The sequence below is a fragment of the Pogona vitticeps genome, chromosome 7 (genome assembly GCF_051106095.1).
Source record: "Pogona vitticeps strain Pit_001003342236 chromosome 7, PviZW2.1, whole genome shotgun sequence".
Classification (NCBI taxonomy): Eukaryota; Metazoa; Chordata; class Lepidosauria; order Squamata; family Agamidae; genus Pogona; species Pogona vitticeps.
Window position 1 is genome coordinate 16179372 of NC_135789.1, and position 15645 is coordinate 16195016.

The 15645-nt window shown below is 47.0% G+C and overlaps 1 protein-coding gene across 2 annotated transcripts in view; it reads right to left on the reverse strand.

Moving 5' to 3' along the window:
- NCAN (neurocan) overlaps positions 1 to 15645 on the reverse strand; it is a 44723-nt gene that overhangs the window by 22990 nt on the left and 6088 nt on the right. For both annotated transcript variants that reach the window (XM_020814285.3, XM_020814287.3), the window contains exons 2-4: positions 6587 to 6669; positions 2049 to 2450; positions 578 to 752 (exon numbers count right to left, since the gene is read on the reverse strand). In XM_020814285.3, coding sequence (XP_020669944.3) covers positions 578 to 752; positions 2049 to 2450; positions 6587 to 6662 — 653 coding nt within the window. In that variant the 5' untranslated portion in view covers positions 6663 to 6669. The remainder of the gene's footprint in view (positions 1 to 577; positions 753 to 2048; positions 2451 to 6586; positions 6670 to 15645) is intronic.

Here is a 15645-nt window from a genome sequence, read left to right on the forward strand (position 1 = left end):
TGCTTCTACTTGAGAACAGAAATCCAAGATAAGAACAGGAAAAAAAACCCTTTCCTGCTCTTTTTTAACCTTAGGTCATCTTAGGTTAAAAAAAAATTCTCCCCCTAGTGGTAGAGTACGTATTAACCAGCTTTGCATTAGTTCCTATGGGAACTAATGCTTCAATGTACGAACGCACCTCTACATAACAAAAAAACAGCCAGAACGGATTAATTGGTTTTCAGTCCATTCCCATGGGAAATTTTGCTTCAACTTAAGAACGTTTCAACTTAAGAACACCATTCCAAAATGGATTAAGTTCTTAAGTAGAGGTTCCACTGTAGTTTCTATGGACGGAAAAGAGCAGATACGGATTAAATGGTTTTCAATGCATTCCTATGGGAAATGCAGATTCAACATAAGAACTTTTCAACTTGAGAACCACCTTCCAATACGGATTAAGTTCTTAAGTAGAGACCCCACTGTACGTAATCCTTTCAATTGTTGTTCCAAGTTGCAAACTCCTCCAGACTCCGTCCACCTCCACAAAACGCACTGCAATGGAAAGGCAAACCGGAGCGCCCCTCCTCCCGCTTACCTAACAGTGCGATCGGAAAGCCATCCGGCATCGCAGTTGTCATAACCATCCTCAAACGCGGCTTGAAGGTGCGCCGGTGAGGCAATGACGGCTGAGTTCTCCTCGCAGACCCTCTGTGCCGCCGAGAACGTCAAGGCGTAGCGGTTGCTGGCAGCTCGGTAGTGGAAAACCACACCTGAGTAGAGATCCAAACTTACGGGATGAATAAACCGGTGCAGCATAGGTTTCAAATCTTCCTTATGCAATTCAGGGATCTGTGGTTCTGTGTCTAGTCATGGACAACTAACTGCACGTATGCACATTAAAAAGAACACGAGAGGAAAAGATCTGGATATGATTGTGCAGTAGGACCCCTGTGTCCATGGGGGACTGGTTCCAACCCCCCCCCCCGGATTCAGGAAATAGTGGAAAATAGTGAACGCTATACTTAGAATGGTAAAAGAGAAAATCCAGAAAAATGTATTTTCACCATGTATCACCAGAACTGGCCAGTAGAGAGAGCCATGTCATTCAGCAACAAGAAAACACGGCATGATCTCTAGCTCTCTCTAGTGGCCGGTTCTGGTAATACATCATGAAAATATGTATTTCTACGGTTTTTTTCCCTTTTAATATTTTCAGACCACAGATAAGTGAAACTGCAGATACCGATCCCACAGATATGGGAGTCCTACTGTATCTACGACAGGGGCACGGCGGGATCTTAAAAAAAAATAAGCACCCCATCACAGCCGCATATGTTCAATTAGGATTGGCTCAAATTATTTTTATGAAAAAGAAGTCATGCTTCTATGCACCGCTGCTCATGCAGAAAGGGGGGAAAGCGGGGGAGAATGGGAAGCAGCCGAAAGCGGGGACCGGATTGCGCGTTCACTGGCCTTTGTGGGGGAAAAAAAAGAGGAGCAAAATTGAATCGAGCGTTCCTGTAAAGCATGCTAAATTATCCCATATGGCAAAGATGGAAGCTATGAATGGCATCTGTTCATCATTATTGGTGGTAATATTGTGCTCCTGATCCATGTATGTTGAGACTCCCATACCCCGCATGGCGATGACGCCTTTACTGTATATTTCTGCATTTCCTTAAAACCCCTTAAATGAAATTTCAAAATCCCGGCCTCCACCGCCACCCGGACAGGGGTATGAAAATGTCTCTGTTTCCATGTCCTACTTCTCTGGCCTCCACATCCAATTCCCCCCGTCTTGCTGTGAGACCTTGTTTCCAAATTCCCACATTAAAAGCCGTAAAAAGCACGTCCGTAGATTTCTCCTAATGGGTGCATTTATTTACACATTTGAAGCCCTGCACATATTTATTTACAGTCCATTATTTGTGCTTATTCCCGCCGGCGAGCTGGCAGCATTGAGAAAATGCTCGTAATGTTGAGACAGTCGGGTGCGGCGAAGTCCTTCTCTGGACCTCCCCGCCCAGCGGACGTCTCTTGAGATGCCCTCAACCTCTTCCGCTCACCTGTGATTTCTAGCGGGACCAGGTCTTGCTCGTCGTGAATCCCAGCCACCACTTCGCACCGATAAAGCCCGGCGTCGCTGGCCCGCACGGCGGAAAGCAGCAACGTGGCGTTATCGCGTCGGTACGGATAACCGGGAAGGGAGATCCTCCCTTCGTACCCTTTGGAAATCTTCACTACGTTATCCTTGGCCACCAAGACTGAGAGGTCTTCCGGCTGCCCCGTAGCGGACCGGACTTTGCTCCATTTGATCCGTGGTGGGTCTGGAGGGGAGTTGGGCCCGAGAGAAGCGGAGGGTTGGAGGAGGAAGAGGCAAGGCAGAGCCACCGGCTCCGCCAAGCCGACCCGGAGGGGTTGATGGTGGACCTTGTTGATGTGGATGACTTTCCCATTTTCCTGGGAACCTGCAGGCAGAACAAAAATTAGAGGCAAAGTGTGAATCATTCAGTCTTCATTTGAATCCACCGATCTTCCCCTCTCAATTCAGGACTTTTTAAAATCCCTGTTTTGAACCTGCTCCCCCCCTTATAGTGGTTGTGAGGTGCTGAGGACTGGCTTTGTGAAAAATCAGGACAGGTTCATGAACTCCCCGCAAGGAGAAAGGTAGTCTTTCAGGACCAAGAGCTTGAGCAGAAGGCGGAAAGTTCAAGATGAATGCTCCTCTCTGCTTCAGTTGCAAGCAAGAGAAATCTAGTCTGAGAAAAATAGGATGTATGTGGACTCTGTAGATGTTCTGAGGCATGTTAAGATGTTCAAAGAGTGAAAAATTGTGCTGCTTTCTCCCATTTAAAAAACAACAGCCACTCAAATATTGAAGAGGGGGAGGGGGAATCCAGTTTCCTTTTGTATTATTATTGTGTGTTTTTTTCCTCTGGGCTTTCACAACTTCACAAAATAACGTACCAGAGACAAGAAAAGAGAGGGAGAAGGTGTTGGTAGCAGGAGAAAGTGGGGTGGGGTGGGGGCAGAGAAAGAAAAAGATGGAAATAAGGACATGGTAGGGATAAAGGGAACGGAAACCAGAGTTCTCACTTCTGAGAGGCAAACGGTGAGGACTTATTATCCGTTGTTCTAAGGTCAAGCGGATAAGAAACCGCACTGTCTCAAAACTCAGCGATGGGTGAAAATCTGGGCACATCCCTGAACTCCCCGCAGGTAGAAAGCCACCCTCTCAGGGTCTAAAACTTTGGCAGAAGGCTGGAAGCCTCAAGATTAAAACCCACCTCGGCTCCTAACCCGAGCAAGAGGCATTTCATTTGGAAAAGAACACAGTGTGACATGGGTGGGTGGGTGGCGGGAGCATTCTGGCTGGGGAGGATGGGAGTCGTAGTCTGATGCCAACATGTCCCAAATCCAATATTTTCACCCGGTGGTCTACGCTGGGGCTCAGGAATAGATTTTTATTTCATTTCATAGTATTTTTTTTTCAAGTGAGGAAAACACGGGCATCACTCCGCAGCGAAATTAATCATCTTTCTGCGTATGTTGGAGGCCTCGCGCGTCACTCTGATTGATTTTTCTCCACCGGCAGCTGGACCCAATTATAGGAAGCCAGGGATTGAGTGGGGGGAGATAGGGGTGGAAAAGGAGGAAACAAAGAGAAACCGAGCCGATTGTTCTGACGCCAGTCCGAACATGGCTGTGGTGAGGCTCTCCGCTGATCTTCCACCTGCGCCGGCCGCCTGCTGTTCTTTTAGAGTAATAATCATCATCGCCAAGCGCCTGCAGCCGGAAATCTAGACTAGAGCATGCGGGAAGTCAAATTAACGAAAGCGCACCTAGTATTTGGAGGGTCAGACGGGCAGTGGCCTCCGTGAATCTGAGCCACAAAGAGAGGCCGTGCTGCCTAGTGGTTAGAACCGCGGTGGGCGGGCAGGCAACCTTGTTTGGAAAGCTGCCGGGGGTGGGGGGGATTAATTTAGATGACCAGGGTGAGGGCCCTGGCCCTCCTTGGGCAGCCGACTGAGAAGGGAAGGGGGAGAGGGAGAGAGTGCTCTCTTGAACTCCCTGCAGATAGAAAGCTAGCACCTGGAAGGCAGATAGAAAAGGAGCAGCAGAAAGAAAGAGAGGGGGGCAAAGGATGATGCACACACAGTGAGAGGGACCATTCCTGCCTTAATGTGACTGTGTTGGGGCATGATTCTGCTCTGATTTTGCTAGGAGGGATTCTGACCTGTCTCCCTGGACCTGATCTTGGTTGGTAGGTCTCTGTTTTTGCTTTCCTTGACCTGACCTTGACCCTGCCTTTCTTATAATAGCTTGACTTGATCAGGTGTCACTCTGACTTCTGTGCTTTGACCTGATTTCATCGGATGAGACCCTGGCTTTTCCTTGCTTGGGGAGAATTTGCTATCATCCTGCCCTACTGGTGTCAGTGTTGTGTCCTGGTCTTGCCTGTGACCTATCAACCTTTGGGCCCAAATGGAGAATCCTTTCCTTTTCCTCTTTAGTGGTCTTCAAGTAGCCACCATCCCCCCAAACCAGGGACACCTACACTCTCAATTTTTTTAAAAAAAAAATTTAACCACTAGAGGGCATAAAGGAGTTTTTTTTAAAAGAGAAAACCACTTTTATAAAAAATGAAAACTTCCAGAATGGCCTTCCAGGGTCAAGAATGGGTGTGTGGGTGTTCCCTGATCTTGTCCTGCCCATTTATTTTCCTGGAATACGATATTTACTTGTTTCTTTATTAGTGGGTGCTGTTTCTCACCGCTCCTCCCTTGATGCTCACAACGACCGGGTGAGGTTGAACTGGATTGAGACTCAGCTCAAAGTCACTCGGGAGCTTCCTGGCCAAGTGGAGATTTGAACCCAGGCCCCCTTACTCGGGACTGGCTTCAGCCTAAATGTAACAACCCTGCTTAGCAGCAAAAAGTCAGCGAGAGGTGACTCGCATGATATTGTCATGATTTTAAACTGTAAATTGTTATATGATATGTTGTCCCCCCCCCAGAGTAGTCTAGATGACTAGATGGGCAGGCTATAAATAAATAAATAAATAAATAAATAAATAAATAAATAAATAAATAAATAAGGAATATGAAATTGGGGGCACTGGGCATCAAACCACCAAAAGTGGGGGGCACCCGGGTGGACATCCTATATCGGGTGGCTTCCTCTTTGTCATTCCTTCATTCCTTATTCATGCCTGCTTCCTCGTTACCATTAATAGTTAATTGCTTGTCCATTATTTGCTGCCGGTGGCTTGCGGGCTGATTTGCCGCTGGTTTGTTTACACGGCTCGTGGCTGATGATGGATTTAGCCTGTGCTACACTAAGATCCTACGTTAGGATGTTAACAAAAAACAGACACAACCTACAGACGTCAAATAGGCAGGGGTGGAGACTAAAGTCATGGGACCCGTTGTCAAATCAGACTTAAGTCACGTTGGTGATTCAATTTGTGTCCCCCCCCCAGTGACTCAGAGTCTACTTGTGACTTGAAACCCGCTCACCCACTCCCTTTTTTTTTTCTTGGAAAAAAAGCTCATTTTTAGTAGGGATTCAGACTTCGGATCAAAGGACTTGGAACCGAAGACTCAAAATCGAACTCGGGACTTAGGACCAAAGATTCAGACTTGAACTCAGGACTTGGTACGAAAGACTCAGGCTCGGGGACTTGCAAATATGCAAAGGGCTGATGTTAAGAGGATCCGCCTGGTGATTTATACCAGGATCTCAACCACCGCTGGTGCTGTAAGGAGCGCACCATTTCCCCACCACCACCACCCCACCCAGGACCTCTCTCGGGCCGTTCCGATTCTTCTTTACAAAACCGGAAGCAAACAGAAGTGCACCGTTATCCACTGGTTGATATCTGTGGTGGAAAAAAAGGCAGAGTGGAGAAAAGATAGAGGTCGGTGATCAAAATTCTGGAGGGGACGCGGCCACGTTATGGCCCGACCTCGGTTTTTCCCCTGCCAGTCAGGGAAATGCCTTAATTGTTTGGAAAAAAAGGAATTCCAATGGCAGTTGAGGCCACAGGGTCCTTTTTTCCTGTCTAAATAAAGCGTTTTACATGCATCCCCGTGGAAATTCACTTTGTTTGGACTCCCATTTTATTAAGGCCACCGTGGGTCCCGATTTTGGTCCTCTGAAGCATTGGCCCCTTCGGCATCTGCAGAGTTGATGATTATCCCTGAATCTGTTTCCCCCCTATTAATGTATCATTTTCTTTTCTTTTCTTTAAAAGCTGCTTGCATTTCGAGGCTTCCCTGCATCTTGAGACGTTATTTCTCCACATTAAACCTTGCTTATTCGCCAACATCTGCCCCAGATACCATTGTATATGTGCATGTCTGACCTGAGACTATGCCAATTTCCCCTTTCAAAACAAGCAAGTGGCTTTCAACAAGATGAAAAGAGAAATACAGTTTTTTTTTTTTTTTTAAAAATAAAATCAACAGCCGTTACGTGAAAGCACAATCCAGCAAACGACAACCTTAAAACACGGCTTGATTTTTTTTTAAAGAGTCGTTTCAAAAGCACATGATTTTAAAAATCACAGGGCGGTTCTGATCAATTCCCTTCCCTCACTTACCTAGAAGAACTGAGACAGGCAGGAGAAGGGACCCCAGGAACATCCAGCAGCTGATTTCCCCCATTACATGGACCATCCTTAATCTGGAAAGAGAATTTTAAAAACACACACACAAACACCTAAAGGCACATGACATGGTGGTTTTTTTTGGGGGGGGGAGATCATTGCAGTTTGTATTTGAAACATCAGGCCATGATCCAGGTTTCATTCGACTTGAGGTGTGGGATTTTTTTTTCCTACTGAAAGTTTTGGGGGGGGGACAGAGTAAGAAAAGATTTTCCAAAATCAAGACTGTTTCCCCAGAATGCTTCTATCTGTCAGACCATTCCTTCTCAGCTACAAGCCCAACAAAGATCAGGTACTCCTTTCCTCCCTTCTATTCATCATCAGCATCCATCCATCCATCCATCCATCCATCCATCCATCCATCCATCCATCCATCCATCCATCCATCCATCCATCCATCCATCCATCCATCCATCCATCAGATCCTCCCTCCCTTCCTTAGTTTCTTCATCCCTTCCTCCCATCATTAGCCTTCCTTCCTTCCTTCCTTCCTTCCTTCCTTCCTTCCTTCCTTCCTTCCTTCCTTCCTTCCTTCCTTCCTTCCTTCCTTCCTTCCTTCCTTCCTTCCTCCCGTCATTAGCCTCCTTCCCTCCCTTCTTTCTATTTATCATCAGCCTCTTCTTTCCTGCCTACCTTCTCTGGACACACACCCACTACCTCATCCTACACACCCGCCTCTCCACCTATTTCTGCTGTGTCCCATTCCTGGCCAAATGGAAGCTGGGTCCCTATCCATTCAAGTGAGAGGGTCTCCCAGAGGAAAGGAAGACCTTCCCAACCATATCTTGACAAATCCAAAAGTCCCAGCTTGGTGCTGGGAAACTAGCTCAGGTTTCTGCCTCTCCTTTGTGCTGTGGAGAGAAATTGAGAGAGAGAGAGAGAGAGAGAGAGAGCTTTCATGTCAGTGATATGTTTGCTCTCTGGTTGAAAAATCGCACCCTGCATCTACTGACATCTCTAATGCCCCCCTTGGCAGCCACAGAGTTCAAAGCGGTGTACATCTGGCTCTCCACAGCTGGAGACCTTCAAAGGCAAGCTCCCTGGGGACTCCTGCGAGCAGCTTTCAAAAGCCACCAGAGTTCAGGGGCTGTTCGGCGTTCGGGGCAATTCTCCAAGAATTCTGCAGGAGTGCATTAAAGGAGGCATTTCCCCATCTATCCCTTTTCTTGTTCAAGCTTGAAATTAGCTTTGCCCCTCCACGGACTTCGGCATCGTTGACCTTACTCACCGGACCGAAATAAATCCCAGTGTTTCCAGCCTCAGGTCCCCAGATGTTCTTGGTCTAAAATGATCAGAATCCTTCGGGACCAGTTGTGTTGACCAGGAACATCTGTATTACCCGGGTTGGGAAACACTGAGTTTAAGCATCATCTGAAATATCCGGTGATAGAGTTAGTATTTACATCTCCTTACACAGCCTGCACCCCATAGGCCAAGAATGACCACTGGGGTCACCCCTGGCCCCATCTAAAATTTGGGGTGTCGTAGTAGGTCGCTGTCATCCAACTCGTAACAGAGGTCAGAAACAAACACATAGGATTATCCCACTTGACCACACCCGTGGGATTTTCTACACGGGGCAAGCACCCTAGGATACGGCGGCCAGAATCCTATTCTTTCCCCACACCAGTATAACTGCAACGGTGTAAACCAGTGGTCCCCAACCTTGGGCCTCCAGATGTTCTTGGACTACAACTCCCAGAAGCCTTCACTACCACCTCTGCTGGCCAGGTTTTCTGGGAGTTGAAGTCTAAGAACATCTGGAAGCCCAAGGTTGGGGACCACTGGTGTAAACCAAAGCAGTACATTACCCCCATATGTAACACAGGGCTGCTCATATGCTTCGATACCTGCCAGCCACAAGACAAGGGATACAAGCCAACATCAGCTTGATGGGTCTCAACTCACTCTTGTTATTTATATGACTGCCCTTGAGCCCATCTAAGTCCCCCAAAGGATTCTAGCCCATCCCAGGATTTTAAACGGCACACCTTCTCTGGTTTCAACTTTACAGAAAAGACAGCGCCGGACCTTGATATTGTCCAGATCTCCTCTTTTTCACTCACCCCGCCCCATGAGAAAGGGATTTAAAAATAAAAACAAAATAAACAACATGACATTTTCGCATGTTTGAATGTCTGCCTTTTCCCCTATTGAAATGCAAAATTTGACTCTTGAAGAAAGGCCGCTGCGGGAAGAGGATGAGATCTGTTTTATGGCACAAATAATTAACAGCTGATGGGGTGAGGGGGAAAAAGCCGCATTGCTTAGAGACTATTCCCAAGGGGTTGGTCTCCTCTGTTCTGTACAGCCGGGCAGTTAAATGTTAGCCTTTGAATGGCATGGCTTTAATGCTGGGGAAACACTTTTGATCACAAATTAGTGGGGTACAGTGGATAGAGCATCAAATTAGGCCTGTGGAGTCCTGGGTTCGAATCCTTGCTCGGGGTGTATGGCAGCGGGAAAGCCCTCTTTGAACATCTTCCGTAACTTGGAAGCTCAAATTAGGGTCATCATATCTCAGAAGTGGCACAGAATCATAGTCATCCAACGCCTAGAGTGGTCTTAATTGACTAGATAGGCGGGATATAAATAAAATAAATAATAATAAAAAATATGGAATCTCTTTTAGAGTTAGGGCCATGGACAGATCAAGTACAGTTTAATACAAAGGTACGGGGCTAAAGAAGAGACAGGAAACCATGAATGTACGGGCTGAAAGGTTTCCAGAAAATCTCTTTCAGCCCATAAATGGAAAAAAAAAAATATTTTCCCGGTTTTGTAGATAATTCTCCTCTTGTTCTGTTTTGTACCTAGAAAGATCTGTTTTGGGGTTTTTCTAAAGAAGTGATTCAACGAGACTAACCTCATTGGGATTAGCAATGAGATTTCTTCTGCGTGTCCTGAACTACAGACTTCCGAGTCCATGGATATAAGAACAAGAAAGGAAAGAGATCTTCCATGCAGAAAAGTTCAACCTTGCTATCAGCAAACCTTTGAGAGTATGGTAAGCCAGGGACGCCTTGTGGATTGAGCGTAGATTTCCAGAAGTCAGTAACACAGCCACATCTAGCTTCTTTCTCAGGGTGTGGATGTGGTCGGTTGACATCTCTGAATACGCCCCTCTTGGGGCCAAGCTGGCTACAGCAGACGGGCTTTATGATTCAACACCACCTAGAAAGCGGTGCTTTGACCAGCTACCCTTGCCCATGCGTTCCAGGGTTAGTGACAGACGGGAGGGGTGTCTGAGCATGCGGGTGAGCGTATCTGGCCCATCAAAAAGAAAACAAATGTACATTGTAGCTCGAGGTTTAAAAGAACCCAGACAAGTATTTTATTTTAATTTTTTTGAATGCAGAACCATGCCAGCCAGCCAGCCTCCGTCTTCTGTTTACTCAGCCCTGTGCCCCGGAGGGCCGACGCAGATGAGTAAACACCCCATATTTTATTTAAATGGCAAGCTTTAGAAATCCGCCGATCGGAGTCCTTAAAGCCGAGGCCGCCAACTGGATTAGGGGCAGAATCAATTTGAGCGCGCCGGTCGGCATACAAATGGGAGCGGATATAGCTTTTTCTGCCAGTGCCGTCTCAGAAGCTCCCCGCGGCTATTCCTTGAGACCGTGTCCTGTGCCGTTAATTCCTCACCCCAGCAAAGATCGACTTGCGAACTGGAATGCCTTTGGACGGCGGATCTTGCCTTCTGCGACTCTGCCTGGCCTGCTTCGCAGGGCTGTTCTTGCTGCCGCCCTGGAGTGTGGTTTTATCCTTGTTTGGGGTGACTCTGGAAGCTCTCAAACTGTGATTTGTTGGAAACAGGAACATGGGCCATCAAGTGTGACTCAATGGGTTTTTTTTAAAAAAAGATATTATTCAGTGGGAATTCTAGATAACTGAATAGCTCATCAATAAAAGAACAAGAGAAAATGGGCCATCTCTACAGCACAGGTCGAAATGAGTGGTCTGATGGCTGTCATCCTGGACAGACATGGACCCGGTTGCCTTTAAGCCCCCCCCCCATGCTTGTTTTCACAAAAATATTTCCACCACCTTCATGTTCCCTGTCCAGCCTCCGTAGAAAACCTGCCAGTTTTGCTTCCTTCCTTCAAGATTGCTGCAGAGGGCTGCGGGATTGGGGGGGGGGGGGAAGTGAATTCCAGCCAGCCTGCCTGCCAGCCAAGATCATCCCATGACTCATAAAAAATAAAATATAAAATAACATAACCCAGCGCTCTGCAGGTCTCACCCTCTGCAGAGAGAGGGTTAGGGAACAAAAGCAAGGAAGCTTGAGCAAAGAAATGAGTCTGAAGCCACGGTTTAGAAACTAAGATTAATTCCACATTGCTGTCATTTTTTGGGCTGGCCATATCCCAAAGCAGAGTGGAGCAAAGGCCTCAGGTATCAGATTTGGGGGGCAGCAATGGCCATCCTGGGTCTGTTTCTTCTTTGTGATTGTTTCCCCCCCCCCGCATTGCCACCTCCTGCTATTTGAAAGACCTTCTCTTATTCATGGTGGCATCTTCTTACGACTCCCCAGTGGCCCAGAAAGTATTCTTCGGTTCCGCCTTCTATTTCCTTGTAAATTTTCAAGGAACATATTTTGGGAGGAAAAAAAAAAACATTCTGTATTTTTATAAACATTTCCGAGGTGCACTATCGGAATTGGCCACTAGAGGGGAGCAGAGAGTCTCCTCCTGGATGTTCGAGGCCTGCTAGGCCAAGAAGGCCAAGGTGAGCCAAAGTGTGGAATGACAGAAAGTGTAACCCGTTATTTGTGCTGGTGGAGGAAAGATAATAAAAGGAGAGTTTCAAAACCAGTATTGGGGCCAAAACGATAGATGAGGTTTTGACAGGGAGCTTGTACCATATAGAACTGCTGGCTCACTCATAGGTTTGTGTCTCTGGCTATGGAACCAGAAGTTGTGAGTTCGAATCCCCCACTGGGCTTCCTTGACAGGGCCTAGAAGGAATGATCCTCCAGTTCTGCAGTTCTAAGATGTTGATTCTAAGATGATTAAATTCTTACACAAAGTAGAGACAAGATCTCATTTGTTCATTTGCTTTTGATTCCAGCTTCCATCCGAGATGCTCAAGTTGCTGGTGCATCTAGCCTTCGCTACTTTATCTGCACAATGGCCCAGCGAGGTAGGTGCGGCTCGAGGTGGGGATTTGAACCAAGGTTTAGCACACTGCCCGGGTTCTGTAATCTTCCTCCAGAGTAGCTAAAGCAAGCAAGAGAGAGGGAGAGACACACACACCCGGTACAAAAAAAAAATATTTGAGGACAAGCTCTTGAAGGCACCAAAGCAGGTCTTTGGTGACCCCTATTAGCTCTGTGTTTAAAGATGCGATGCGGGGAGCCTGATAAGGAAAGGAAAAAAGGAGAACGGAAAAAGATCATGTCTGCTCTCTCCCTCTGACGCGATCTCTCAGCAGCTTGTCAGGGGGAAAAATGTCATTTTAAGAGAGAGAACGGGGGAAAAAATCTTTGAAGCTCAGGCTGCCAGCTCCTCTAGGCAACAGACAGTCCTGCAACCCCTGGGGTGGATTTTTTTTTTTTCAATTAGGAAAGGCGCTCCTGGGCCGACCATGTTCGTGGCGCGGGTTGTCTCATTATTTTCCGTCCGTGTGCCTCGCTAGTCGTTGGGGGTCTCCTGTAATTATGCCCAAAAATATATTAAGGAACGGCGTGCTTTGAACCATGGAGAGGAAGCCTCGCGAAAGCAGCTTTTGAGGTGGGAGAGGAAATAGGTATGTGTGTGTGTGTGTTTTTTTCTTTTTCCATGAAACCTGTAAAGGGGTAGATTTCCCTCCACATCTGCTCTCTTTTGAATAATTCATTCTCTCTCATGAATATGCCAATCTGGTGATAAGTGATTAGCTTCACATGAAATGCAATTTAAATCTTGGCAGGATGTGGGGAGTTGGCGACGGGAGGGGGGCCCTTAGCCTCCCCCCCGCCCCAAAGTTTCTTGGGGTCTTCCTCGGCCGGGCTTTGGCGAACTTTTTGACCCGGAAGCTGGAGAGAGGAGCCTTGGAAAGGTTTAATACCATCCTTTCCGAAGCTATCATGGCTGGATTACGGTGGCTGGGAATTCCCATCATCCCCGGACACAAAGTGGGGGGGGATGATAGGCATTGGGGTGGACCCACACTCCGAAGGGAGGATGTGTAATTTATTCACTGATTTGGATTCAGAGTTAGAGATATCAATCCATCTTTTAAACGTAGACCTATTTAATCCATGGGTTTTACATCCGGGTTGGTCTGCCCTCCAAGGGTTGATTTGACGGGGTCAGGAAACGGGGCTGGATGACTTTAAAGCCATGAATGAGCCCCCCCGTAAAAAGCTCTTCAAGCCTTAGAGGGTTCAATTCCAGGCTATCAACAGAGAGGAGGAAGTTCAGCTCAGAGGTTTTAATGGCTCCCGGGGAAATACCAAGGCGTTGGGGCTTGGGGTACACATTTCTTGCATGGGTCTGACCTTTCAGGGTTAGCGTGAAGGCAGCTAATCAGCTCACTGTTTACATCTCAGTCTCATGAGATGCTTTCTTATCACTGGGTCATTGCCTTGGGAACTCCCTGCCACAGGATGTAAGTCCCCCTACCTTTCAGATGGATCTCGGCGGCCTCCCTCTGTGTCCAAAAGGAATGCTGAGCGATGGGTGCCCAGTTTTGAAACTTAAATGAGAAGCCATAATGTCGTTCCCTGCTTTCTCTCTTAGCTTAGCGCCCCATCCACCCATCCTCCCAGACTTCATTTAGGCCAGGGACTGACTGGGAATGACCACCACCACAACAATAAGAAAAATAAGGAACTGATTTGGCCTGTCTCCAGCATCAAATAGACTGCTCCTGTCCAGGGAGGCTCTCTTTTGAAACAGCACCGCTCATATCCGTCTGGGACCCACTCCTTGGCTTAATCTACAGAGACGAGGTCTCTTTTTCTTGTGACATCATCCGACGCGACCGTAAGCCCCATCCAATCGGCCGAGGCTCTTTGGCCAAAATTCGCCTATGGTGTGACCCAAAAAATAAAATAAAATTCCCGTCCCACCTACGGTTCCTAACTCCTCCCGAACAGCGTTTGCAGGGATAACAAGACGCCACCGCTGTCTCTGTGTTAGCTTTGTCCCCTGCCACCCACTTCTCTCTCTCTCTCTCTCTCTCTCAATCTTTTGCACATGCTCCTGGAAATTTTCTTGGCATTTATGGGTGGGTGGGTGAGCATCTCCATGCTTCTCCTTCAATATGGTGCGAAGTGGAGCCATCTGCCGTGTTTGGATCTCCGGATTGGAGCGAGACAAAGGTAACCCGTTGGAACTGTCGGTGCCAAGAAGTAACGTATGAGCCAAATAAGCATCAGATCCATATAGATATATGCATATTATATATATAAAATATAAATTTGGGTGGAAACTGGAAGTGGTTCCAGGATTCAGAGAGGGGTTTCTGGGTGAAATGTTTTCTAAAACACACACACATGCACCCAGCGCTCTGAGACCTTCTCCGGCTAACGCGACTGCAGCATCGGGCGCAGGAGGCCTGGAGCCAAAAAATTTAATTATCAGCAATATCCCCAGCACAGTGTTGCGTAGAATTTAAATGACTGCTGGCAAATCTAGCTGCTTTCTCACCCCCCCCCCCCAAAAGGAACTTTATAGAATGTCTCCTTAAAGGGCTACGGGAATTGTTACAGAATCGGGTGGAAATACTGATCGGTCTCCCCCTTCTCAATGGGAGAAGGGCGCCCCTAAGGCACGGCCACAGAGCGTAAGGATTTGAACTCAGGTTTCCCACCGGTCAGGGTGGCCTAGTGGTTAGAGTCACAGAGAGATCTGGGTTTGAATGTCGGGATCCTGCCTGGCTTTCCAAAAGTAGTGTTTTCATTGATTTCTTTTTTTGGGGGGGGTATCAAATCTAATAAATTAGCAAAATAAATCACACCACATGGAGTTATCAACTGCAGTGGCATCTCTAAACCCTAGATTTTACCAGTCTGGGTCACTCCCCACCCCAAAATCTGCTCTGCTATCTTTCAGAGCAGATCTCCAAAACGTTAAACACAGAAGGAATACTCCAGAAATTCCAGGAATGTAGTTTTGTTATTATGTTAAACACAGGCAACTCCCCCCCCCCAAAAAAAACCATCTCAAAGTCTTAACAGCATTATGAAGACTATCAAGCTTTATAAAAATTGCATAAAAGTTTTTGGCTTTTATGCCACACAAAAGTTGTTGGGCTGAAGTGTCACATGGCTCTGAAATTTAAGCTACCTGAAATTAAACCGGGGGGGGGGGGGGAGAGAGAATAATAGGCTTGAATTGTGAATTAATGGCTTTCGAGTTTACTGTTTCCAACCAGGAAATGCCAAGGTGCTTCTGCTGCAATCAAGAGACCTGCTTCGTTGTCCAAATTGTGAATTAACGACATTGCATTATATGGACAAAGCTGTTAAATCTGTGTTTGTGGGTTGCAACCGTGTGGTTTTGCCTGGGGGTGGGGTGGGGGTGGAGGCTTACTTCTAGCAGACGGTCACACGCCTGAAGCCTTAGTTGGTCCAGGAGGAAAAGAAGCCAGCGCTGGTGGAAAAAAGGGGACAGGTTTTCATCCACCGTGGAGGTTTTTTTGCTGCTGGAATGGGTTTTGCGTTAATTTTATTTTAAAGGGAGCTGGAAGGGCTCCATTGATGAATTGGCGCAATTAGCCAGCGGACGCCTTGATTGCAAATTAAAGCGAAACCCAGTTTTAATTGCCAGTGGCCATCTGGGCACTTCCCATCTGACCGACTGAACGGAGAGTCAGAAACCGTGCAAATACTTTGTTTCACTGCCACTACCTTGATCCTCTCATTTCTCTCAAAGACTGGCCTCAAATTTGTACTAAAGTGGCCGCAGAAGAGCTTTGTTAACCAACAGACATCCAATTTGGGATCCCCTCTCAACGGCTGCAAAACTTTGGTATGACTTTAGAGTTTGCAGTTAATTCCGCTCTAG